The 26629-nt window shown below is 46.5% G+C and overlaps 2 protein-coding genes across 7 annotated transcripts in view; one reads left to right on the top strand and one right to left on the bottom strand.

The window, feature by feature from the left end:
* The window catches only part of PRMT8 (protein arginine methyltransferase 8), a 126408-nt gene extending 108009 nt beyond the window's left edge, over positions 1–18399 (top strand). Inside the window, exon 10 of the mRNA XM_077301805.1 lies at positions 18150–18399. Coding sequence (XP_077157920.1) covers positions 18150–18296 — 147 coding nt within the window. The 3' untranslated portion in view covers positions 18297–18399. The remainder of the gene's footprint in view (positions 1–18149) is intronic.
* The window catches only part of CRACR2A (calcium release activated channel regulator 2A), a 93110-nt gene that overhangs the window by 21344 nt on the left and 45137 nt on the right, over positions 1–26629 (bottom strand). For 4 of the 6 annotated variants that reach the window (XR_013225094.1, XM_077301798.1, XM_077301797.1 and 1 more), the window contains 6 exons: positions 23398–23469; positions 21859–21904; positions 18476–18567; positions 16089–16407; positions 13380–13512; positions 7836–7917 (listed from right to left, as the gene is read on the bottom strand). Coding sequence is in view for 3 of the 6 variants with exons in the window: in XM_077301798.1 (XP_077157913.1) it covers positions 7836–7917; positions 13380–13512; positions 16089–16407; positions 18476–18567; positions 21859–21904; positions 23398–23469 (744 nt within the window). In the remaining 3 variants the exon portion in view is untranslated. The remainder of the gene's footprint in view (positions 1–7835; positions 7918–13379; positions 13513–16088; positions 16408–18475; positions 18568–21858; positions 21905–23397; positions 23470–26629) is intronic. The other 2 variants (XR_013225096.1, XR_013225095.1) reach the window with 1 other exon arrangement.

The raw sequence follows: 26629 nt of genomic DNA on the forward strand, positions 1-26629 counted from the left end.
GGGGGGGAGAGGGAAACAGGGCCGCACCGCGCACCGTGCATCCGCGGCCCGTCTGCGCATGCATGCATGCGCGCTGCGTGGCCAAAATCACGCATTCGCGGCACTTTCGCGCATGCGCGATTTCAGCCACGCAGCGCGCATGTGCGATGCGCGGGCGCGGCCACGCGGGTGCGATACGCAGGCGTGGCCGTCGCCCTGCCGGTCCCCAGCCGAAAAAAGGTTGGGGACCACTGGTATACGGCACTGGTCAGACCGCACTTGGAGTACTGTGTGCAGTTCTGGAGGCCTCACTTCAAGAAGGACATCGATAAAATTGAAAGGGTACAGAGGAGAGCGACGAAGATGATCTGGGGCCAAGGGACCAAGCCCTATGAAGATAGGTTGAGGGACTCGGGAATGTTCAGCCTGGAGAAAAGGAGGTTGAGAGGGGACATGATAGCCCTCTTTAAGTATTTGAAAGGTTGTCACTTGGAGGAGGGCAGGATGCTGTTTCTGCTGGCTGCAGAGGAGAGGACACACAGTAATGGGTTTAAACTTCAAGTACAACGATATAGGCTAGATATCAGGAAAAAATGTTTCACAGTCAGAGTCGTTCAGCAGTGGAATAGGCTGCCTAAGGAGGTGGTGAGCCCCCCCTCACTGGCAGTCTTCAAGCAAAGGTTGGATACACACTTTTCTAACCTTGTCATATGGAGGCCTTGTCAAAGGGGAGGTCTTTGACCTCGGCCCTCACTTCCAAAGGCAAGGAAGTACCCTGTAGCTAGGAGTCACCCCAAAGGGTGATGGCCTTATCTTTTGGGTGGACATCTGAAGAGATGTCAAGCTCCAAGGCGGAGCAACTGTTTGGAGCAACTGTTCCGAATGAAGGCAGTAATCTTGGGGGGGGGGGTAGGAAGGAGAGGGATCCCTGACACTGGTGTCCGGGGAGGGACTGGAGGCCATACTGGGGGAGAGGGGAGGTTGAATAAGCTTGCCTTCTTCCATATCCATGTCCGCTGTGTGAGGATGAGGCTCCTCGAAGCCAAAGGCAACTTGCAGTTCCTCTACATAAGGGCGATCCCACTGGCCCACATACACCAGGGGAGGGTCAAAAGAGGCTCGTGAAGCCAAATGCCAAACTGCAGGTGGGGCTCCAGAATGACACTGAGGAAATTCTAGATTGGAAACTGAGGGGGGGGGGATTAAGAGATGGAGTGTGCTGGGTCAACAGAACTGAAGATATTGGCAGAACAGATGGATCCAAGGGCTGGATAGCTGTTCCATAGTCAGAATGGGAAGAACGGGTTTTATGTTTGGTCTTCTTCACCTTCTTAGAATGAGGCTTTGAAGATTGGGCTGGCATAGCCAGAAACATAATGGCCTCCTTAGTCACGGGAGCCAAGAACCTATGGAATCGGCCTTTTCTCCAGGCGGGCCAAAACCGACGCCACGACGGAGACAGAGGAATGGTCCTATATAGATCCAAGGGTATGGACGGGAGTGGAGGATAGTTCAGAAGCCAGTTTGGAAGAAGCCACAGATTGGGGACCCTGAAGGGCCTTCTCCCACAGGGCTGCCTTAAGTCTGGCAGAACAATCCGATCCTGCCTTAGGAGTGAATCACTGCAATTTTTGGAGGCTCCAGTGTTATGTCCCTCGCCCAGGCACAAGAGACAGCCATCGTGCTCAACCATCTGTGGGATTTTAACCTCACAGTGGGAACATTTTTTAAAGATAAACGTAACACAACACAGGGGATAGGAATGGAGGCCTAGGATCTCTGTTGGAACAGTCCACAAAAACCTAGTTTCTTTAAAGTACACAAAGTCTTCTGGGCCAGATGAAATGCATCCAAGGGTACTAGAAGAACTTGCAGATGTCATCTCTGAACCTCTGTCCATTATTTTTGACACTTCTTGGAGAACAGGTGAGGTGCCAGATGATTGGAGGCGGGCAAATGTTGTCCCCATCTTCAAGAAAGGGGAAAAGGAGGATCTGGGTAATTATCGACCTGTCACCTTGACATCTGTACCTGGCAAAATTTTGGAACAAATAATTAAACACTTGGTCCTTGAGCAGCTGGAACTGAAAGCTGTGATTTCTAAAACTCAGCATGGGTTTTGCAAGAACAAGTCATGTCAGACCAACCTTATCTCTTTTTTCGAGAAAGCGACTACCTTGCTGGATCAGGAGAATGCCATGGACATAGTTTATCTGGATTTCAGTAAAGCTGTTGATAAGGTTCCACATGATATTCTTGTTCACAAGTTGGTAAAATGCGGTATGGATCCTAATTCTGTCAGGTGGATCAATAACTGGTTGACAAATCGTATCCAGAGGGTACTTGTTAATGGTTCAGCACCCTCTTGGAGAAGAATGACAAATGGAGTATCACAAGGATCTGTCCAGGGGCCTGTGTTGTTCAACATTTAGATAGGAAAAACCAAATACATCAATATAAAATGGGGGAGACTTGTCTTGGCAGTAGCATGTGCAAAAAAGATCTAGGAGTCTTAGTAGACCATACATGGAACATGAGTCAGCAGTGTGACTTAGTGGCTAAAAAGGCAAATGGGATTTTGGGCTGTATCAAACGGAGTATCGTGTCCAGATCACGGGAGGTGATGGTACCACTTTACTCCGCTCCGATTCGGCCTCACCTGGAGTTCTGTGTTCAGTTTTGGGCACCCCAATTGAAAAGGGATGTTGACAAACTGGAATGTGTCCAGAGAAAGGCAACAAAGATGGTGAGGGGTATGGAGACCAAGATGTATGATGAAAGCTCAGACAACTGAGAGCACGTGGAGAGAGCTACTGGGGAGAGTTGCTGCTGACCAGGTGAGGCTATTGTGCTGCCTGGGTGAGGTGATTGCTGGGTAATTGTTGGGAGGCTTAAAAAGGGCTGCTCCTCGTCAAAGGTGCGAGCCTTTGGCGCGAGCCGAAGGACGGGAGACAAAGGGCTCTTGGCCTGTGGCTCTTAGCCTGGGGTTCTTGGCCGAGCAATTAGAATCAGTAGATTATATCAGTAGATTATATTTCCCTAGTACTTGCACTGCCTAGACATTACAATGGACCTCCAGGACACTCATACCATCATCTGCAGTGAGTGTGACATGATTGCCTTCCTCCCAGAAGACAAGATGGACTACAGCTGCCCCAAGTGTAAGCTGGTAAGACTTTTGGAGGAAAAGATTAGGGGATTAGAAAACAGAATTATTACTCTGACCCAAAGTAAGGAAGGGGAGGAGTTCATAGACCAGAGCCCTGCAACTTGGAATAAAGAGAATACAGCCAGTCCTGAAGATTGACCACAATAGGGAGCCTCTGCAGAGAGTTCGGAAAAAGACTCAACGGCGAAGAGCGAGACAGTTCTCGGGGCCTTTGGAGCTCCAGAATAGATTTCAGGCCCTTGCAGAGGAGGTGCAAGGGTCAACGAGGGAAGAGGTCCCAAAACAATGTCTAAGACAAAGGGAAGAGGCCACGGGGACAGAAGGAAATGGAGTTGAGAAGAAAAAAAAAAGGAGAGTACTGGTAATTGGAGACTCCCTGCTAAGAGGAATGGATCTCCATGTGGCTGGGCCCGACCCCCTAACCCGAGAGGTGTGTTGCTTGCCAGGGGCGAAAATTAAAGATGTTTCAGAACGGCTGCCCAAACTCCTCAAATCTACGGATCGCTACCCATTTGTGATGGTCCATGTGGGAACGAATGACATGTCCCTGAATACCATCGCTCCTATTAAAAAAGACTATCAAGATCTGGGGAGGAAGCTCAAGCAAATGGGGGAACAAGTGATATTCTCTTCAATCTTGCCTGTCAAGGGAAGAGGAATGCGTCGGGAGAGGAAAATAATGGAGGTGAATCACTGGCTGCGTAGTTGGTGCCGGCAGGAGAGATTTGGTTTCTGGGACCATGGGATAGGCTTTCTTGAGGAAGGCCTACTAGCACCTGATGGACTGCACTTATCGAAACTGGGGAAGAATGTGTTTGGCAGGAACCTGTGGAGATTCATCAGGAGAGCTTTAAACTAAAGGCACTAGGGGAAGGAGACGATCAACATAGAGAGTGTATGGAAGGAAAACGATCGGAGGCAGCCCAACCGGCAAGGCCAGCTCATAGGGAACCAAAAGTAAAAGGATTCAGATGTCTTTATACTAACGCCCGAAGCATAGGCAATAAAAAGGAAGAGCTGGAACTTCTCATGCTGATGGAAAGGTATGATCTAGTAGGCATCACAGAAACTTGGTGGAATGATTCTCATGACTGGAATGTAATGGTGGATGGATATGAACTGTTCAGAAAAAACAGAATAGATCGAAGAGGTGGAGGAGTGGCACTGTATGTGAGGAAAGGGCTTACCTGTCAGGAAATTCTAGTGAAGGAGAGCATATCTACAGTGGAAAGCATCTGGGTGAAAATAAGCGAGGGGAAAACAAACAGTGTGGTGGTTGGTGTCTGCTACCGACCGCCTGACCAACGAGAGGATGTGGATGCTGCACTTTGTGAGCAGCTTGAGAAAATATCCAAGCGGCAGGACCTTGTCATCATGGGTGACTTCAATTTCCCAGATGTATGCTGGGAAACAAACTCTGCGAAGCGTCCTCAGTCATGCAAGTTTCTGACCTGCCTGGCTGACAATTTCATTTATCAAATGGTAGATGAACCCACAAGAGGTTCAGCCATACTGGACTTAATACTGACCAACAGGCAAGAGTTGGTGGATGAGGTGAAGGAGGTGGGTACCCTAGGGGGAAGTGATCATGTCCTCATAGAATTCCTTTTGAAGTGGGGAGCCAAGGAAGCTTGTAGCCAGACGCGGATGTTGGATTTTCGTAGGGCAAACTTTAATAAACTCAGAGACATGATGAGTGTCATACCATGGACGAGAATGCTGGAAGGGAAGGGAGCATGTGAAGGGTGGGCGCTACTCAAACAGGAGCTATTGCATGCTCAATCAATGACTATCCCAGAAAGACGAAAACACTGCAGGAGCTCTAAGAAGCCTATTTGGATGAACAGAGAACTTCAAGAGGAACTAAGAAAGAAAAGTGAAATGTTCAGGAAATGGAGGGAAGGACAGAGCTCTAAAGAAGAGTACCTACAGGTTACTAGGCACTGTAGATCAATCATCAGAAAGGCCAAAGCTGAGAGTGAGCTAAGATTGGCCAGGGAAGCCCATTGTAACAAGAAAAGATTTTTCAGTTATGTGAGGAGCAAACGTAAAGGAGGCAATAGGCCCACTGTTTGGTGCGGATGGACAAACTCTAATGGAAGATGCAGAGAAAGCAGAAAGGCTTAGTGCCTATTTTACATCTGTTTTTTCCCACAGGTCAAAGGGTTTAGGCACATCTAGAGATGGCCATAGCCAAAGGACAGTGTCTGAGTGGCAAGTTAACATGGATAGAGAGGTTGTCGAGAAGCATTTAGCTGCACTGGATGAGTTCAAATCCCCTGGTCCGGATGAAATGCACCCGAGAGTACTCAAAGAACTTTCCAGAGAACTTGCACAGCCCTTGTCCATCATCTTCGGAACCTCTTTAAGGACTGGAGATGTCCCGGAGGACTGGAAGAGAGCAAACGTTATTCCGATCTTCAAAAATGGGAGGAAGGATGACCCGGGAAACTACAGACCAGTGAGTCTGACCTCTGTTGTGGGGAAGATAATGGAGCAGATATTAAAGGGAGCGATCTGCAAACATCTGGAGGACAATTTGGTGATCCAAGGAAGTCAGCATGGATTTGTCTCCAACAGGTCCAGCCAGACTAACCTGGTTTCCTTTTTTGACCAAGTAACAGGTTTGCTGGATCGGGGAAATTCGGTTGATGTCATTTACTTGGATTTTAGTAAAGCTTTTGACAAGGTTCCCCCTGATGTTCTGATGGATAAGTTGAAGGACTGCAATCTGGATTTTCAGATAGTTAAGTGGATAGGGAATTGGTTAGAGAACCGCACTCAGAGTTGTTGTCAATGGTGTTTCATCAGACTGGAGAGAGGTGAGTAGCGGGGTACCTCAGGGCTCGGTGCTTGGCCCGGTACTTTTTAACATATTTATTAATGATCTAGATGAGGGGGTGGAGGGATTACTCATCAAGTTTGCAGATGACACCAAATTGGGAGGACTGGCAAATACTCCAGAAGATAGAGACAGAGTTCAACGAGATCTGAACACAATGGAAAAATGGGCAAATGAGAACAAGATGCAATTTAATAAAAATAAGTGTAAAGTTCTGCATCTGGGTCAGAAAAATGAAAAGCATGCCTACTGGATGGGGGATACGCTTCTAGGAAACACTGTGTGTGAACGAGACCTTGGGGTACTTGTGGATTGTAAACTAAACATGAGCAGGCAGTGTGATGCAGTGGTAAAAAAGGCAAATGCCGTTTTGGGCTATATCAACAGAGGCATCACATCAAAATCACAAGATGTCATAGTCCCATTGTATACAGCACTGGTCAGACCACACTTGGGAGTACTGTGTGCAGTTCTGGAGGCCTCACTTCAAGAAGGACGTAGATAAAATTGAAAGGGTACAGAGGAGAGCGACGAGGATGATCTGGGCCCAAGGGACCAAGCCCTATGAAGATAGGTTGAGGGACTTGGGAATGTTCAGCCTGGAGAAAAGGAGGTTGAGAGGGGACATGATAGCCCTCTTTAAGTATTTGAAAGGTTGTCACTTGGAGGAGGGCAGGATGCTGTTCCCGTTGGCTGCAGAGGAGAGGATACGCAGTAATGGGTTTAAACTTCAAGTACAATGATATAGGCTAGATATCAGGAAAAAGTTTTTCACAGTCAGAGTAGTTCAGCAGTGGAATAGGCTGCCTAAGGAGGTGGTGAGCTCCCCCTCACTGGCAGTCTTCAAGTCTTCTTGGATGCTTTAGGATGCTTAGGGCTAATCCTGCGTTGAGTAGGGGGTTGGACTAGATGGCCTGTATGGCCCCTTCCAACTCTATGATTCTATGATTCTATGAAAGGTTGGGGGAGCTTGGTATGTTTAGCCTAGAGAGGAGACGACTGAGAGGGGATCTGATAACCATCTTCAAGTATTTAAAAGGGTGCCATATAGAGGATGGAGCAGAATTGCTCTCTCTTGTTCCAGACGGACAGACCAGAATGAATGGGATGAAATTAATTCAAAAGAAATTCCATCTAAACATCCGGAAGAAGTTCCTGACAGAGCGGTTTCTCAGTGGAACAGGCTTCCTTGGGAGGTGGTGGGTTCTCCGTCTCTGGAAATTTTTAAACAGAGGCTAGATAGCCATCTGACGGAGAGGCTAATTCTGTGAAGGCAAAGGGGTGGCAGGTTACAGTGGATGAGCGAGAGGGTTGTGAGTGTCCTGCATAGTGCAGGGGGTTGGACTAGATGACCCATGAGGTCCCTTCCAACTCTATGATTCTATGAGACGGCCTTTGAAGCCATAGTCAAAGCACAGAGCTAAGTAGAAAGTGAGTGTTCTTTTTGGCGGTGAAGAAGGAGCTGAGGGTTGATGGGGCGCTCTGCCCCATATCACACGTGTGTTCCGGCGGGAAACTGTGCGCATGCGCACCGTGTTGGAGCAGTATTGCCCCCTATAGGGCTTAAGCTAGAAAAGACTTCCGTGGCTGGCCTGCACTTGCGCAGTCCCCAATGTGGGGCTGCACAACAAAATGGAAAATGGAGAAAGAGTGTTACGATGCTTTGATCCTGTGATCCTTGCCCTCTCCTGGCTCCAAGAGGCCAACAGCCACATTCATTCTGGCCTCCAGGACTTGTGAATGAGTTTTTCTAAAAGAACCTGCCTTCTGGATGCCCAAACACAAGAATCCCAGGGCGGCTCCTTCTAGATTAACATGACATACGGAAAGAGGGCGTTTTCTCACCTTTCTTGCCCGGCAGTATCCCAGAGCTGAAGCACTACCTGGCTATCATCAACTGCCATTGTTTTCACTCTGTAATCCACCCCTGTGAAGGACATACAAAACAACTTGTCTCAGTGCTGTGTATTTGGTGTAGCTTAAGGGAACCCATTTAAGAGAATAGAAGGCTTTCTAATATGACACTTTCTGATATGTCATCATAATTTGCGACTCATCAACCCGAATGCAGCTCTCCAGATAAGTCCTATAATCTGTCAGGTGCTTAAAAGGTGCCTTCCTGTGCCATTTTTACAGTCCAACTGGAAATTCACGGAGCCCTTCAAGGGCTACCATACAGAGCTGAGGAACTGAATTTAGGTTTGTTGGCTTATTTATTTATTTGATTTCTATACTGCCCTTCTATATGGCTCAGGGTGGTTCACATAAAACATGGGGGGGGGATACATGGAACAAATGAATATATAACATAAACCAATATAACAACAACAATAATCTAAGTAACACAATTTCAGTGATCTTAAACAACAATAAAACAGGAACTTAGCTAAGGCCCTTAGAGAGGACAGACTGGTTCAGGCCATGGAGGGGATTGTCTGAGGGGGGACCTGTTGTCGGTCTCAGGCAAATGCCTGGTGGAGGAGCTCCCTTTTGCAGGCCCAGCAGAATTTTGGGAGTTCGGGGAGGGCTCTGATTTCCTCAAGGAGCCCATTCCACCAGGTGGGGGCCAGGACAGAAAAAGCTCTGTTCCTTGTTGAGGACTGACGTACTTCTTTGGGGCCAGGGATAACTAGCCAGTTGGTGGTAGCAGAGCATAATGCTCTTTTTGGGGTATAGGCGGAGAGACGGTCTCTTAGGTACACGGGGCCCAGACTGCTGAGGCATCCTTCAGACAGTCCTGTAGGACCTTGTGTGTCATATATAAGACCTTGAGTCTTACAATTATTTAAATTATAAATTTACATTACATACATGTTTTAGAATTATTTACATATTAACTTAGAAAGGAGAACAATTCTGAATATAAGACCACCACCTCTTATTAAAAGGCTGTATACAAATAAAGCATTATATTTATTTATTTTTGGACTTATATACCGCCACTCTCAAAGAGACTCGTGGTGGTTTACAATAAAACCCCTAAAATGCCCTTAATACATTGAAACATTAAAAGATGGCAGTCCATTAGAGTTTCACTCCCCCCCCCCCTTGTCCAGCTCACAGTCAAGGAGCAAGACACGCCTGTAATCTGCAGGTGAACTTAATCTGAATAACTGTGAAATCAGGGTCATGAAGACAAAAGTCATGGCTACTAAGGAACTGACAGTGAAGAAACTGAAATGATTAACCAGCAGGGAAACTGCAGCTACGAAATCAGAAGGAGGCTGAACGTTCAAAGGGCAGCCATGAAGGAACTAGAAATGACATTCAAGTGTAAGGAAACGTTGCTGGAAACAAAGAAAAAGTCACACCACGAAAAGAGGACAGTTTGAAATGAGTATGATAACAGAAGAAAGGACCTACCCTAGGCTACATTTAAACAATTTAACAATAAATAGAAATAGAAATCTTATCTCTTCTTTTAATTGTCATAGAACAAACAAAGGGGAACAGTCTTTGGACTAAAACTTCCCCATACCTGTGAGCCAAAGGCCAATATATATATATATATATATATATTGTTTAAATTCTGTGAAGAAGAATAGATCCTCGTGAAGGACTTCACCAGCAAATACTAAATTGGAAAAACAACCACTGATAACAACCACTGATGAAAATCCCTTTGAAAACGGTTTAAATCTGGAGGCCATTTGGTTGTTCTGTAACAATTAAAAGAAGAGATGGGACATTTCTAATTATATTTATTGTTAAATTGTTTAAATGTTTATTATAGCCTAGAGTAGGTTCTTTCTTCTGTTAGGAAAGCAAGACAATTCATCTGATGGCATTCCCCCTTCTGATGCGCGACAGAAAACTGGCAGGAAGAAAATGGTGCTGGAAGGAGAGCTTTCCTGATGCCCCAAGACAAATGCTCAAATCTAGGTTCCCATTGTTCCGGTTCCAACAAAGTCCCCCCCCCCCCCCGGCTCTCTCCTCCGAACTTCCGGCGAAGCAATCGCCATTTTGTTTCCCTCGGAGCGAGCGGGGAAAGCAACGAACCAGCAAGGCTTCATTCACCCAGCGAGGCTTCTCCGGCCACAGTCCCTCCACAGAAGTGCTTTAAAGCTCCCCTCAGTCCCCAAGCACAACACAGCCCCGTTTGCAAGTTACTTTTATTTTCGGCCAAAAATCGCACCCGTGAGGGTGGGGAGCGTGGTAATGATGAATCACCAGCTCACATGCCAGCAAGATGGGTCTCTCCGTTGCAACGAATCAACGCATATTCATTGCAATGTGTGTGTGTGTGTGTGTGTGTGTGTGTTTTAAACCTGTGCTTAAAGGGAAAGGGGCTTTTCCGGAGCATGATAACAACCGCCCATTGGCTGTTTGTTTGATTGACGGCCAGGGGTGGGACCAAGCACAGAAAAAATCGCTTCCTTTCTAGCGATTCCAGAAACCTGTGGGGAACGAATGAAACGCTACTGGATTCCACTACAAATGCAGGTATGCGTAACACCGAGATTAAAATAGCGTTTCCGCTTTGTGGAACCAATTGGCAACATTGGTCCTTGTGCGGAAACACCCTATAAGTGTAGCAGTCCATAGCAGTCCTATAAGTTACCCCCTTAGCATTCCCCTGATCACGCAAGGTAGTAGCTGTCTCAAAAAAAGAGATAAGTTTGGTCTGACATGACTTGTTCTTGAGAAAGTAATTACAGCCATCTGCTCTAGCTGCTGACTGCTTCTAGGACTGCCTAACCATGAGCAGGGGAACATTCCTCAAACATTTCTGATCCAAGGTATTTGCATTAGGACCACCATGTGTGAACAGCTCTATTACAAATTACCAGCTTAATCAAACAAAATGTATCAGTCACCATTAGAAAAAAATGACAGATCCAAGATTTCCTTTGCAATGTGCCTTTAGTTTGCATTCTAACCTATGATTAGCCTTCACTAATTAAAACAATACTCCCCCAAAGATCTGTTGATTTAGATATCAATCTAATGATATATTTCCTATGGCACAATGGCCCCACACCAGACCACCTGGCCCTCCAAGGCATTAGTCTTCACCGAGTGATGTGTTGCTCTCCTGGCTTGCCAGGTCAGGTGTTTCTTTGCCTCTTCTCCTTTGCTACACCACAGCCAACTGGCTGTTTCAGGAATTGTCTGCTGAGAAGGCCTAGATTCCTTTCCTGCATTTCCTAGCTCCACCTCATCCCTGCATTTCCCACTATCTAGGGCAGTGGTTTTTTTTTACCATGGAGGACCTTTTTACCATGGAGGACCCCCCTGAAGTACTCTTTAGGCTTTGAGGTCCCCCCAGAAGTGATGTCAGCTGGCCATACCCCTGGATGTCATGTGCCACTAGATATGACATCACTCAGACACTCCCACTAGATGTGACATCAACATACCTCTCCCACATTGCAGGAAGTGGTATTACTAGGCCTCTTCCTGTGTCACCAGAATTGACATATTTATTAGACCCACCCTACCCCTACTTACATTTTACTTATACACATTGCAAGAGATGCCAGCTGCGGGGGGGGGGGGGCTAGCCAAAACTCAGGGGCAAACTGGAGGCCCACCAGCAGGGCCAGAACGTCCCATGATCTACCGTCATGGGAAGATGGTCTCCTGGGTAGTCATTGACCTTTTCTTGAAGCAGGCACACTTTGTCATCTGTGCTTCCCCACCGACAGCACAGCAGTTAGCCTCCATGTTTATCCAGTATGTCTTTATATTAAATGGAGTTCCAGGCAAGACTATCTTTGACTGGAGTTCCCCGTTTGTTTCCAAGTTTTGGTGGAAGTTGCTGAAGCTGCCGGGTGCAGAACAGGGATTGAGTTCGTCACCATCCTGAGACTAACATCCAAACCAAACAGGTCAACCAAATATTTGAACAATACCAGCGGTGCTTCATCAGCTACCAGCAGGACAATTGGACGGAGAGACTCTCCTTTTCAGGGAACACATTTGATAAAGCGGCCCACTCCAGTACAGTGAGGTCACCTTCTGAGGTGGCCCCAATCTGGGAGGCTCCTCCCAGGAGCCCTGTGAACTTGCAGGACTGGCCTCACTGCATTTGACAGGCTTTTCCTTACCTGGGTGTAAACTGCACGGAGCTTTTATTCCAACCCCAGATCGATTCAGTCCCTGCCCTCTACACAGAATGCGATTTCCGTTTGGATTTTGGGCGATTTAAATTTTCCTTCTGCAGCAAGAAGGATTGATCTGGAGTGACCCTATCTTTATTGTGCGATATCTCAGACTGCTGCTAATCCTGAATATATTCAGAAAATCACATTGTTTTGAATCTGGGCTCTCCTCCGTGCTAGAGGACCCGTGATTGGCTACAGGTGGTCATATGACAATCCTGCCTCAAAGGAGAAGCTAATTTCTCTCAACTTCTGTCGGCCTTGGATTTTTTTTTTGTGCCTTCTTCGTTCCCCCCCCCCACCTTCAAGAAAAGAAAGGATTTTTTCCTCCCTCCTCTGACTTCTTGGATCCTCTCCCCCATTCAAGAAAACAGAGAAAGAGTCTCCATTTGCCTCCCCCACCTCTTCTGAGCCTTCCTAACCACGTGCAGAAGACTTTCCTGTTTCAATGGGGGGGGGGGAGAGGAAGACCCGAGTTCAAAGCGACCTGAATTCAACAGGATTGACAATGGAATAAAGAAAGTAAGTGCAGACTCTGCCCTGGTGTCTACGCTAAACACTGCTAAAGAGGCAGGGGGTTGCAAACTGCTCCCAGAGCCAGCTTGGAGGGAGGGGGATCAGGTGTTATTGTTGTTGTTGTTGTTATGTGCGAAGTCGTGTCCGACCCATCGCGACCCCATGGACAATGATCCTCCAGGCCTTCCTGTACATCAGGTGTACATTTCCACTAAGTACCTTAGATGTCAACAACCCTTCAGGAAACCGGGAAGTGGTTTGTGGGATCTTTTAAGGTTATTTGTGAAGGTTAAGCACCCTAAATCTGACAAGAATGTGCATCCTGTTTTCCATAGCAGTCCGCTCAAATAGGCTCTTTCCCCAGACCAGTAGCATCCTGCCCCCAATCCTGCATCCCTGTGTCCATCAATGAGCACAAGCACTATGAAGTGGAAAAGATCTTGGACTCCTGAACCCACAGGGGAAAACTGCAGTATTTACTGGCTGGAAAGAGTTCCCTGAGGGGGAGAGGAAATGGGCAGACACAGAACACATTCGAGCTCCCAGGCTGGTCCAGGAGTTTCACAAGACCAAACCCTGACCAAACCCAACCTGGGCTGATTGGGGGAAGGGGATGGATTTCTTGAAGAGGCCAGATGGCAAAACCCTGTATTCAGATGCTTTTGCCATTTGGTGTGAATGTAGCTAGAATAGATTTTGGTAGCTGTGCTTTTTCTCATTGTTGGTTTTTGATTGCGAGCCCTGTTTATACTTGCTTCCTTTCACTTACCTACAGTAGCAGCAGTGCCTGGGGAAAAATTATCTTCACAGAACCGCCTTAAAAAGGAAGTCTTTCCCACACTTGAGTTGCCCACAAGAATAATCTTGAAGAAACGATCTGGAGCAGAACATGGTAGCTTCTCCTTTAAGCAAGCATAAACATTGCCTGTTTAGTCAGTAATACTGTATCTGTGGAGTGCTTCATAGAGAGATTTTATGTAACACAAATTTTATTAGAAGAAGAAGAAGAAGAGTTGGTTCTTATATGCCGCTTTCCCCAACCCAATGGAGGCTCAAAGTGGCTTACAGTTGCCTTCCCATTCCTCTCCCCACAACAGACACCCTGTGGGGTGGGTGAGGCTGAGAGAGCGCTGATAGTCCTGCTCGGTCAGAACAGCTTTATCAGTGCCGTGGCGAGCCCAAGGTCACCCTGCTGGCTGCATGGGGGGGGGGGAAGAGGGAATCAAACCCGGCTGGGCCAGATTAGAAGTCCGCACTCCTAACCACTACACCAAACTGGCTCTCCACAGTTACAGTTGTGTAACAGAACAGCTACTGGTAAATAGAAGTGTGTGAACTGCCAGAATGACAAAAAGATTTAAAATTTCAGGCAGATTCACAATGCTTTGTACATATGCTATTTTTGACATTATTCTCATCAATAGGGAAGAACTGGTAGATGAGGAGGGAGTAGTGGGCACACGTGGTAGCAGTGACCATGTGCTTTTGGAATTTTCAATCGTGGGAAAGAGAAAACCTTTACGTAGTCGTACGTATAGACGGGACTTCAGGAAAGCTCATTTCACAGACTTAAAGGTATGTTGTGTAGAGTCCTGTGGTCAGAAAGACTTAAAGAGATGGGAGTCCAAGAGGGCTGGGAGTTTCTTAAAAGTGAAATCCTGAAGGCTCAATCACAAACAATTCCCTTGAGAAGAAGAGATGGAAGGAGCCTAAGGAAGCCAAGATGGCTTCATAAGCAGTTGTCAAAAGATTTGAGGAATAAAAAAGAGTCATTTAGGAAATGGAAGGAAGGCCTTATTATCAAGGATGAGTATAAACAAATAACCAATAATTGTTGGGGGAGTGTTAGAAAAGCTAAAGCTCCATATGAGCTTAGGCTAGCAAGAAATGCTAAACATAACAAAATCTTTAGTTATATTTCACGCAAGAAAAAGAACAGGGACACCATAGGACCACTGCGAGGACAAGAAAGTGAAATTATAACAGATGATGAAGAGAGGGATGAACTGCTTAACTCCTATTTCTCCTCAGTCTTCTCTTGTGAGGGAAATAGTGATCAATGTGGCAAAAACGTAACACAACACGGGGACGGGAGTGGTGGCCTAGGATCACTGTTGGAGCAGTCCACAAACACTAGTTTCTTTAAATGAAACAAAGTCTTCTGGGTCAGATGACCCGGGAAACTACAGACCAGTGAGTCTGACCTCTGTTGTGGGGAAGATAATGGAGCAGATATTAATGTCTGCAAACATCTGGAGGACAATATACGAGTCTTAGCATCACACAGTATAGATGCTCTTTAGTAGTGACCCCAAAGAAAGAGGCAGATGAAAATGAATTAATAACTGCTGTAATAATTATCAGTGTGAACACTAAGAACACTTATGATTTGGATAGCAAGAACTGGAAATGGGAAATAGACATATTTAGTATGGTAATACACCGTAATTTAATGTCCAGCACTTATGATACTGGTCCTTTCATTCTTTTTGGGCTGATAATTTAACGTTTCATTAAACGGATCAGTTTTTCTTCTCAGTGTTGAAGATGGGGCTGAGAGAACGGGAACTTCCCCTGCTGCTCCTCATCTCCACATGATACAGATGCCACATGAATGACCCAGCATGTGTGAAATGACATAATTGCACGTTCCACAACCAGACATTTCAGCATGTTATTACATATTTAATAACTGGGACTGATACTTTCTAATGTTGGAAAAGCCACAAAATCAGCTGAATATACAGTATTTCCACCAGGATAATTTTTCGTCACACAAATACCTAATTTGTATGGAGAAATCTGAAACTATATAGTTCATAGAATTGGAAGAGGCCTCCAGGGTCATCTAGTCCAACCTCCTGCACAATGCAGGAATTCACAACGACCTGCCCGCCCACAGTGACCCCAATTTCATGCCAAAGTGCCCCCCCCCCAAAATCTCCAGAATCCAGCCTGGCCTAGAGGAAATTCACCTCCCTCCCCACAGTGGCAATTAGCAATTCCCTGGGTCTGCAAGGAAGGGCCCCAAGAGACCAACACTGGCACAACCTTTCTTAGCCACCCACTCACCATCTGCCTAAGTTCATAAAATCAGCATTTCTCTGCTTAAAAACTTGCAAAGAAAGAGACCCCATCACCTCCCAAGGAAGCCTATTCCACTGAGGAACTGCTCAAACTGTCAGGATCTTCTTCCAGGTGGTTAGTTGAAAATCCTTTTGAATTAGTTTCAACCCATTGGTTCTGGTCCAACCCTCTAGGGCAACAGAAAACAACTCTGCCTCATCTTCTCTATGACAGCCCTTCAAATGTTTGATGATGGTTATCATGTCACCTCTTAGTTGTCTTCTCTCCAGGCTAAACAGACCAAGCTCCCTCAACCTTTCCTCATACAACTTGGTCTCCACACAGTGCCCACAGTTTCAAACCCAACCTATTCCAAAAGAAAAAAACACACACACATTATTCTGTTCCTTACGTTTGGCATCGCTTCTGTCCCCACGGGCTGTCCTCTGGGAGGGCAAGGGTCAGGAGACATCTTTATCTGGATTTTGCCAATTTCTGTTTCTGGTAAGACACTTTCCTCTTCTGGCCATTTTGCTAATTGCCCGTCTCCAGACCTATCAAGAAGCTGTGGCAGATGATCTTCTTCAATTGATATTATCCTTTGGAAATGCTTTTTTTTAGTCAGTCGTGCATCAGTAGATGTGTCAGAATCTATTGAAATATGGCCGTTCAAGCCAAAGGAATCTTTTCTTCTTGCAAAAGTGAACGCATCTTCTTCTTCTGAAGACTGGCTAGAAAATTATTACAAAAAAGATTTCCCAGTATAGCATATACACAATTATCATGGTGGAATTCTTAATAAATCTTGAATGAAAAATCCTGAACTTGAAATTTGAATTCATACCTTGAATGGGGAATTTGAATTTAGAATGTGATATTTTAAGTATGAAATATAAACTGTGAATGTTACGTCTTTGGTTGGATCCTTTTTGCTCAGTTTCAGTTTCAATCTCTAACCGTTTCTGCACTGGAGGTTTCATGCTGTGCGTGGTGCAGGCTGGAGTTTTAGTCGTGGCAGGTTGCCCCACCCCTTCCTGCACCCACATGGGGGAGCATTTGTGCTCCTGCATAGGCGCTGGGGCCCAGTGCATAAACGGTCTCTGTCCCACATGACTGCTGAAACATAACCACTCTCTGCTTACTCTAAAGCTGCCTTTCCCGACTAGAATGGGTGATATTTTGAATGCTAATAAAGGTATTGCGTGTGTGTGTGTGTAATAGATGAATCTCAGCATTTCCTCCTGAAGCACCATCCTCCTTGTGGAAAGGGGCCATTGGAATCTTCTAGGCCAGCCTTTCTCAACTTCTTTACCACTGTGAAACCCCTGAAACAAGCTTCAGGCTTTGAGATCCCTCAGAGGTGGTGTGATCCTGCAGGATATGGTTAGGAAGCATAACTGTGTACATGTCCACCTGAGGCCCCTCCTCTTCCCACCCCTTCCAGGCTCATCGCTGGCCATTTTGGAAGGGGTGGACAATGGTCATAGCATCTTACAAATGTTTATAACACATTTAAAATATATATTAAAATCAATTAATCCCCTCCCATTCAGGAAATCCTTCCAGGTCCATCAAAAAACCCCAGGGTTTCATAAAAACCTGGTTGAGAAAGCCTGTTGTAGACAGATGGATAGATGAGTGATTATTGCATGGGCCTAGCTGGCTTCTACTTAACACTTTCTCCCTGCCATGAGCATGCAACCTATCATCAAAAAATATCAAGAGACTTTTCTGATTTTTAAAATAAGTGTATGATATATTTGGCAATGTCCATAACGTTCTGAAATGATAAGACTATAGAGGGAATTTCTCCTTATGTTTCCCATGAGCTACTCTGAACAATCTCTGTGTGGCATTAGGTGTTTACATTTTGAGGAATCAAAGAATCATTGTTATTGAAACCATCATTTACTTAGAAGAGCCTCTTGTGGCACAGAGTGGAAAGGCAGCAGACATGCCGTCTGAAGCTCTGCCCATGAGGCTGGGAGTTCGATCCCAGCAGCCGGCTCAAGGTTGACTCAGCCTTCCATCCTTCCGAGGTGAGTAAAATGAGTCCCCAGCTTGCTTGCTGGGGGGTAAATGGTAATGATTGGGGAAGGCACTGGCAAACCACCCCGTATTGAGTCTGCCAAGAAAACGCTAGAGGGTGTCACCCCAAGGGTCAGGCATGACCCGGTGCTTGCACAGGGGATAACTTTACCTTTTATTTACTTAGAACTAGCAGGAACAGCTATAACATTTCCTGTTGTTTAAAGTGATAAGACCTGGTTAATAACCTGGTATCAATATTGGTAAACAAATTAAGATGTATTGTTTAACACAATTTAGTAAGCTGAAATTTTATTTGTATGCTGCTTATTTCACTGAATTATGAATTAGTGTATTCTATACAGAAGAAGATCAGTTCTTATATGCCGCTTTTCTCTACCCGAAGGAGACTCCAATTGCTTTCCCTTTCCTCTCCCCACAACAGGCACCCTGTGAGGTGGGCGAGGCTGAGAGAGCTCTGATATTCCTGCCCGGTCAGAACAATTTTATCAGTGCTGTGGTGAGCCCAAGGTCACCCAGCTGGCTGCATGTGGAGGAGGAGCGGGGAATCAAATCTGGCTCACCAGATTAGAAGTCTGTCCTCCTAACCGCTACACCATACTGGCTCTCAAATTTTATTTGTATGCTGCTCGTGTCACTGAATTATGAATCAGTGTGTTCTGCATAGCCCATGTATATCGTTGAATGAATGATATGCATTCTCCATTTTTATATATTTATGTTTTTAAAATAAGATTAATAAAGACTTACCTCTTGAGCAAAACCTTCCCCTCCATATATTTGCCAATGATTGAGCCTGACCTTTGTTTCATGCTGGCAGCCGGAATACTCTTCCTACATTTCTAGAGAAATATTTGATTGCTGTGAATGAGTGAGGGAGCAATTCTAAGCAGCGGCACCCAGAAGTCAATACAATTTTATTGAATGGAAGCTATTCTTAGGATTCCAGTATTGAGACTATGGAACATTTTTACTTCCTGCCTTCTAACATAATATCTCTTCCCTGACCTGGATGGCCTTGGTAGCCATACCTCATTAGCTCTCAGAAGCGAGACAGGGTCAGCCATGGTTGGTGCAAGGATGGGCGACCACCCAGGAAGTCCCAGGTTGCTGTGCAAAGCCAGGTGACGGCCAGCCACTTCTCAACATCTCTGGCAGATATCACACGCCTGCTGCCACCCCCAGCAACTGTTTCCAGAGTGATTTAAGGAATAAAATAACTTCATGCGAATTAAATGAAATTGAATAGCTCATGAGAATAGAGCCATTTGGTGGGTTGGTTAGGAATCTTCCCTGGCGCCTGGGCAGGCCCCACAATGATACAAGGCCAGCAATTGTGCTGGGGGAGAGAAGATGTTATGGAGCAGAGAGAGAAACCCAGAACTGCATGCTATTCTGCCCGTCAATGGCCATGGCCTCCTGGCCTCTTTCAATTCAGAGGACATGGAACAGGAGCTGGGGCAGCCTCTGTGAGCCTCTCTGAGCCTTCTGGATGTGGGGGGCTGCAGAAGGCCCAGAAACGACCCCCTGCCGACCCTCTGGGATCCAAGGTGCCGAGGAAATGCCTCTGCTCTGGGAATGTTTACTCATCCAGGAAAGGACCACCCTGGTAGTTTAGCCACAACCAGGAGGCAACCCTCAGCCAGGAAGGGCTCTCCACCTCCAACTTCCTGCTGGTTTCAGATGTTTGCTGGGTGGAAGAAGAGCCAGCCTCAGAGCATGCCTGACTGCTAGTACGTTGCCCTGGCCTATTTCAACTCAGAGAACATCGGGGGAACTGGGGCAGCCTTCAAGAGGTGGGGGCTTCAGGAAGTCCAGAAGCAACCCCCCTGCTGGCCCTCTGGAGCCCAGGAAAAGGCTCTGCCCTGGGAATGCTTACTCGTGAGTAAGTCATGTGAGGCTTGCAATCTGAGAAGGCAGGAATGCTTTGGGGGTAACCACAGGCAATTGCAGCAGGGGAAATAATGCTGATGTGTTGGGACTGGGGAGATGTAGACTTCCCCTTTTCACATGGATGTCCCCTTGGTCTTGCTGCAGTCTTTCCAAGACCATCACAAAAAAGAAAATTGCAGTGGGGGTCCAGAAGCACCATGGAGACATGTGGCTTTCCAGTAGACAGTTTCCCAGTAGCAACTTCCCAGTAGAAGAGTTAGTTTGGGCTTTTTACTGCCCAAAGGAGTCTCAGAGTGGCTTATAATCACCTTCCCTTCCTCTCCCCACAACAGAGGTAGTTGAGTCTGAGAGAGCTCTGAGGAAACTGTTCTGCAAGAACAGTTTCTAATAGGACTCTGACTAGCCCAGTGGTCCCCAACCTTTTTATCACCGGGGACTGGTCAATGCTTGACAATTTTACTGAGGCCCGGGGGGGGGGGGGAGTCTTTTGCCGAGGGATGTCGCCACCTGAGCCCCTCCTCCACTTGCTTTCCCGACGGTGCCCCTGACTTCCCGCCACCCGCTGGGGGGTGCTTGCCAGCAGCAGCTGCACAGTGCCACACCAAGGGGGAGCCCCAGCCATGGTGGCCGCTGGAGAGCACCAAAGGTGAGCCGGTAGCAGAGTGGCAGGGCGGCCCCCGAGGCAGCAGCCGGGGAGGAGGACGAGGAGGAGCCGCGGCCCGATACTGACTGATCTCCACGTGCCGGTACCGGTCTTTGGACCGGGGGTTGGGGACAGCTGGACTAGCCAACACATGGAGGAACAGGGAATCAGATCTAGCTCACACATTAGAAACTGCTGCTCTTAGCCATTTCAGCAAGCTGTACAAAGGGCCATTGGCTGAAAGAAATTAGCTGGAGCGCAGGCTGAAGAAGCTGTTGCAGGAGGAGGATGGGGTAGGACTTTTTCGACTTGCTCATTGACTGTTAAGGGATTCTCTTCCTTTCAATTTGGACCTTCTGACTTCTCTGAGCATTATCTGGCAGGGGCTCATGGGAATTGTAGTCCACAGACATCTGGAGGGCCACCGTTTGCCCACCCCTGCTTTAGGCACACAAGTACCCTGTGAGGGATATTAACCGAATGAATGTGACTGGCTCTAGGTGACCATGTCAGCTCCCATGGCCGAGTGGGGATTCCATCCTGGCTCTCCCATGGCCTGACACAGGAACCACGACACAAACTGGGTGTGCCTTTTCTGCTTCTGGAAACAGCATTTGTGCCTAAAGCTGAGAGGCTCTCAGTCTGAGAGTTAAGACTATATTGAATGAAAAGAATGGAAAGGGAAACCTTCCTATGCAGGGTAGGCAAAGGAAAGAGGGTCCCCCTACAGTGATCAGCCAGTGGCTCCTTGACAGCACTTCATCCCGTCCATTCATTGGGAAACTCATTTCAGTCGATCAGGACAACTTTGTATGAATGTTGTCCTATGAATACTGGCGTCTCTATCTGAGGGCCAGAGGGGTGCAGTGGTTAAGTGTAGCATCCTGTAATCCGGAAGAACCGTGTTTGATGCTACATTTTCCCACATGCAGCCAGCTGGGGACCCTTGAGCCAGTCACAGTCCTCGTAGACCTCGTCCTGTCATAGAATCCTAGAGATGGAGGGGGCCCTACAGGGCATCTAGGACCACCCCTTGCTCAATGCAGGATCCTCATAGGTAGGAAGCTGCTTTGAGACTCCTTCGGGTAGTAAAAGGTGGAGCTCTGCAAGAAAGCTTCCCTTTCTCTCAAATGCCAGTTTTTGCCACATCTCAGTGGGGTCTCAGTGGGAAGTGCAGACTCTTCAGGGCAGGCTGGTGTTTGAGTGCAAGACAGGAGGGGTGGGGGTGGGGGAGAGAAGACGAAGGAGGCAAGGGGCTACATGTGCCATACAGTTAAATCATCTAAAATATTGTTTCAGATAATGCTCTCCTCCCCCAACCATTATTCAGAGTCTGCTGCCCATCTTGGTGCACCACCAAAAAAGCAGCAGCCAGAATCTTCAAAAACAGGCCTGATGTGGGCGTGTCTTTTCTGGAGCGCAGGGTTACATACACCATTGTTTCTCCAGCATCTTGAGTATCCTAACTGCAGTCCCAGTGCAGTTCCCAGACTAATGAACTGAGCCGAGGAAAGCGGTAGAGTTTCATGGTTCAAGTAGAGGCTGAGCATACCCATGGCCAGAAAGAAACAAGACCATACAAGGGGAATTGGCTTACCTGCAAACACACGTCACGCTCATCTTTGAGATATTTGTTCCTTTCTCTGGATGGTGAAACCAAGACAGAAGTTATATTACTCCCCAGTTGTCTGGTTTTTTTCCTTGACAAAATTAGTCAAGGGCTTGAAAGAATAATTTTTAATGTGAGGAAATGGGCAGCTGATGCGCTTCATTGTGAGTTCCTGCAGTGTGCAGGGGGCTGGACTGGATGAGCCCCTGGAATACGAGTGCACCGTTACCCAAAGGCCCTCCATCTGACATGCAGGAAGGCACGCATGCACGTGGGACTGGCCGACAGGCAACAGGTTGCCTAGAACAACCCCCTCCTTGTTTTCCAGTGATGTGACCAGATACAGAAGGATCGCGCCCTCCTTCCCCTTCGCCATCCACCTTATAGCAGTTGCTAATGAGAAAATATATGCTGATGGCTATTTTTAACTTGCATTTGTTTGAAGTAGTAAGTACAAACAGATCTGCTGTGTATCAAGCATTTAAATAAAAAGAAAACTCAGCTGGTCTTCAAAGCAGATTATTTCACAGGACACGAACACAACCCAAAACAGGGATGTCCCCACCATTGCTTTTGGAACGACAAAGAGGGTCATTTAAACACCCAACAGTCCTCCTGTTGGCCTCTGTGCAATCTTGAAGAGGATTGTCCTGCTGCACATGTTGTCTCCATTTAATACAGTGTGGAAAAATATTTTTCTTTTCTCATATTAAAGATATGGCTGCTGCCCTCGCTCATCATGGGCATCATTAATTTCTAGCATCTGTGCCAGATGGATGAGAAGCTGTTTGTCTTAAGAAAATGTACACATCTATGTGAGCAGCACCCTAAGTTACTCCCAGAAAGGGAGGCCGTGAAGGCCGTGAAGGATATGGTGAGAACCTGAGGAAGATGAGAGGGAGATTCAGAAGGGACCATATGACGAGGATGCCCCAGGGAGACAAGACAGATCCGTTTTAATATCCCAGCTTGGAGCCCTAAAAATCAGTGGTGCAAAACACTGCAGCACTGGGGAGTGAAGTGAAGGTTTGGTGGGAACTGGGAAGCCAAGCACAAGGAAAGGATCGGTCCACAAAGTTTCTCAGTCCAAACGATGGGAGAACCAGAGAGAGCAGTGCCTTATTTCGTTCCAAGACAGAACAGTCTCTGTTGGGTTCCTGCCACTTTAGGCTCATTCTTCAAAGGAAGAATGCCTCAGGACGGGAATGGGGTTTTCATTAGGGCTGTGTGTGGCGGCATCCAAATCAGCCGTTCCAGGCTGATGCAGCCTGCATGTGTGTGCCTGTGTGTGTGTGTGTGCCGAGTTACACACCAGCGCCTCCGCCTCCCCCCTCCCCCCTTCCTCATTTCGGACGCCACCGTGCACAACCCTAGTTTTAATACTGGATATTGCAGGCTGAATAAGACATTTCCCAGCTGTCAAATCAGTCACCCAAAGCTTGATTCTGCCTTCTCCCTCTTTCAGCCACAGACCCACTTATTTCTCTTTCCTCCAGATCTTTCCCCAAAACCAACATATGTTCTTACCTTAAGAAATCCAGCTGCTTCAGAAGACCTGATTTCTCCCTCTGCAAAGCTTCTGACACTCTGTAAACCTCTCTAGAGAAGAAGAATAAATACATCATCATAAAGGTTAAAAAAGGCAAAGGTATCCCCTGTGCAAGCACGGAGTCATGTGTGACCCTTGGGGTGACGCCCTCTAGCGTTTTCATGGCAGACTCAATACGGGGTGGTTTGCCAGTGCCTTCCCCAGTCATTACCATTTACCCCCAGCAGGCTGGTTACTCATTTTACCGACCTCGGAAGGATGGAAGGCTGAGTCAACCTTGAGCCGGCTGCTGGGATTGAACTCCCAGCCTCATGGGCAGAGCTTTCAGACTGCATGTCTGCTGCCTTACCACTCTGCGCCACAAGAGGCTCTACATCATCATAAATATAATAAATAAATAAATCAAACTTCACATAGGATTATTTAGTGATAATGCTGCTGAGATCTGTTCTCTATGCTCACACTTCCTAGTGTAGACCAAGCAGTAATAGAATGTGGCACTTTCTGGGTGTGGAACTTTCTTGCTTCCCCCATCTTACAAATGAGAGAGAGAGGGAGGGAGGGAGAGAGGGAGGGAGGGAGGGAGAGAGATTGTGTGTGTTCAGCCAATTGCTTTCAATAAGAAAACTCCATTTGCAAGAAATGTCCTTTATTGTAAAGTACAACAATGCTTACATCCCAAAATCCTTGCTAAGACTGATGTTAGGTGACCACTGCTCTGATTGAACCCCCAGTTCTGCTTGCTCCTCTCACTAGTCAGTCAATCAGTCACCTTTTATTGGCATAAAATATGTATAAGACATATAAAAATAGGGTTTAAAATTTCAACAAAATAATAAAATAGGCCATGGGGTTACATAACCAAACAGATCTTCAAATGATTAAATAAACTATAAAAGATAAAATACAAGGTAGGCAGCATATTATAAAAGCATCTTAGTTAAAACTCTGGCAACTAAAATGGTTACCTCTGGGTCTTTGTCGGAGAGCAGAAATTGCAAGGTCATAGATTTACTTACAGAAGGCTTGTTTCCCAGCAAGGCAACAAAGCTGTCACCCCGACACTGCTCATATAAGGGGCAATCTAACAAAATGTGTGAGACAGAGTCAGGGCAACCAGAACCACACGGACAGAGTCTCGCATGGTATGGGATACGGTGGAATCTTCCCTCTAAGACCTTTGAGGGGAAAGCATTCATTCGTTCCAGGAGAAAAGCTCTTCTCAGGGGTGGGACATCAAGGAGATGCAAATATGTAGGCATAGTATTTCTCTACACAGTGATGCCAAAGAATGCTGGCGAGCAGACTCGAGGCTGGGTAGGTATGAGTTCCTGCTGCTCATGGTCTAATATTCTCTGTTTAATAATCCGGAAGATACATTTTTCTTCCAGAGGTAGTAGGGAGTTCAGATTGATGCCAACGGAGACTAATTTTTGTTCAATAGCCTGGAACCATTGAAATTTAAGAGGGTCACTTTTTAGACAAGTTAAAAGGCTGTCAGAGTCTGACCCAGAATTTAAAAGTAGCTATCCAGGCCCTTGTCTCTACCCTAATTTGGCCAAATTCCGCGCAAATGGCATGGTAGGAGACACAATTGGGAACCCCTGCAATTTGCCTATAGGAAGCAGATTGAACACCCTCAATAGATTTATTAAAGTTAGGAACCCATAAGGGCCATCCAAACAGGAGCTGGGACATCACTTTGGCATTAAACATTTTAATTGCTGCAGGAATAAATTGGTTACCTTTCGCAGAGAAAAAGAACTGTTTTATCAAGGAAGGTGAGGATTTGGCCAGATTGAGAGGTCGTTGGCAGTGGGAGCGCCTGTTCTGGTTATATTGGAAGGTAACACCTAGATACTTAAATGTTTTGACTTGTTCTATGGGGGTGCCTCTCACTAGTCCATTTGGGTGCAAGGAGCCCAAGAAGAACTTCTTCCATTAGTTAGAATCATAGAGTTGGAAGGGACCTCCAGGGTCATCTAGTCCAGCCCCCTGCACAATGTAGGAACACATAACTACCTGCCCACCCACTCAATCTCCCTAAGTTCATAAACTCATTTCTGTCAGATGACTATCTAGCCCCTGCTTAAAAACTTCCAAAGAAGGAAAACTTGCCCCCTCCTGAGGAAGCCTGTTCCCCTGAGGAAGCGTTCTAACTGTCAGGAACTTCTTCCAGATATTTGGCCAAAAATTCTTTTGAATTAATTTTAACCCATTGATTCTGGTCCAACCCTCTGGGGCAACAGAAAACAACTCTGCTCCATCTTCTATACGAAAGCCCTTCAAGTATTTGAAGACGGTGATCATGTCACCTCTTAGTCATCTTCTCTCCAAGTTGAACAGGCCAAGCTCCCTCAACCTTTCTTCACACAACTTCGTCTGCAAACCCCTCACCATCTCCATAGCCCTCCTCTCTCTCTCTCTCTCTCTCTCTCTCTCTCTCTCTCTCTCTAGAGAGGCACAGGCACACATCAGGGACTTGTTAGAGATCGGGGTAGAGCAGAGAATCCCCCACCATAAAATCAGAAGAGTTGGTTCTTAGATGCCGCTTTTCTCTACCCGAAGGAGTCTCAAAGCGGCTTATGATCACCTTCCCTTTCCTCTCCCCACAACAGACACCCTGGGGGTTAGCTGAGGTTAAGAGAGTCCTGATATTACTGCCCAATCAGAAAAGCTTTATCAGTGCTGTAGCAAGTTCACCAAGCCGGCTGTATGTGGAGGAGCAGCAGGGAATCAAACCTAGTTCACCAGATTAGAAGTCCGCACTACTAACAGCTACATCAAACTCCTAACTACTACACCACCACGTCTGTGCTCCTAACCAGTATACCAAGTCAGAAAACAGAACAGGCAATAAAAAGGAAAGAGCAAAACACTGGAAGTCTTCAAGCAAAGGTTGGATACACACTTTTCTTGGATGCTTTAGGATGCTTAGGGCTGATCCTGCGTTGAGCAGGGGGTTGGACTAGATGGCCTGTATGGCCCCTTCCAACTCTATGATTCTATGATTCTATAAATGATAAAATGTTCAAAGTGTAGGCAGCTGGGCTAGTGAAGGAGCCATGTAGTGAACTGCTAGAGTGGTAAGTGCTGTTTTTTTTCCTGTTCTTACAATGTGGGAGGGTGTGTGTGAAAGAGTATATAACCTGCAGGAGAGTGGGGGCTGTTTGAATAAGTGTTGTTTTTGTCTGCTAATTACATGGGTGA

Source organism: Paroedura picta, chromosome 10, assembly GCF_049243985.1.
Source record: "Paroedura picta isolate Pp20150507F chromosome 10, Ppicta_v3.0, whole genome shotgun sequence".
NCBI lineage: Eukaryota > Metazoa > Chordata > Lepidosauria > Squamata > Gekkonidae > Paroedura > Paroedura picta.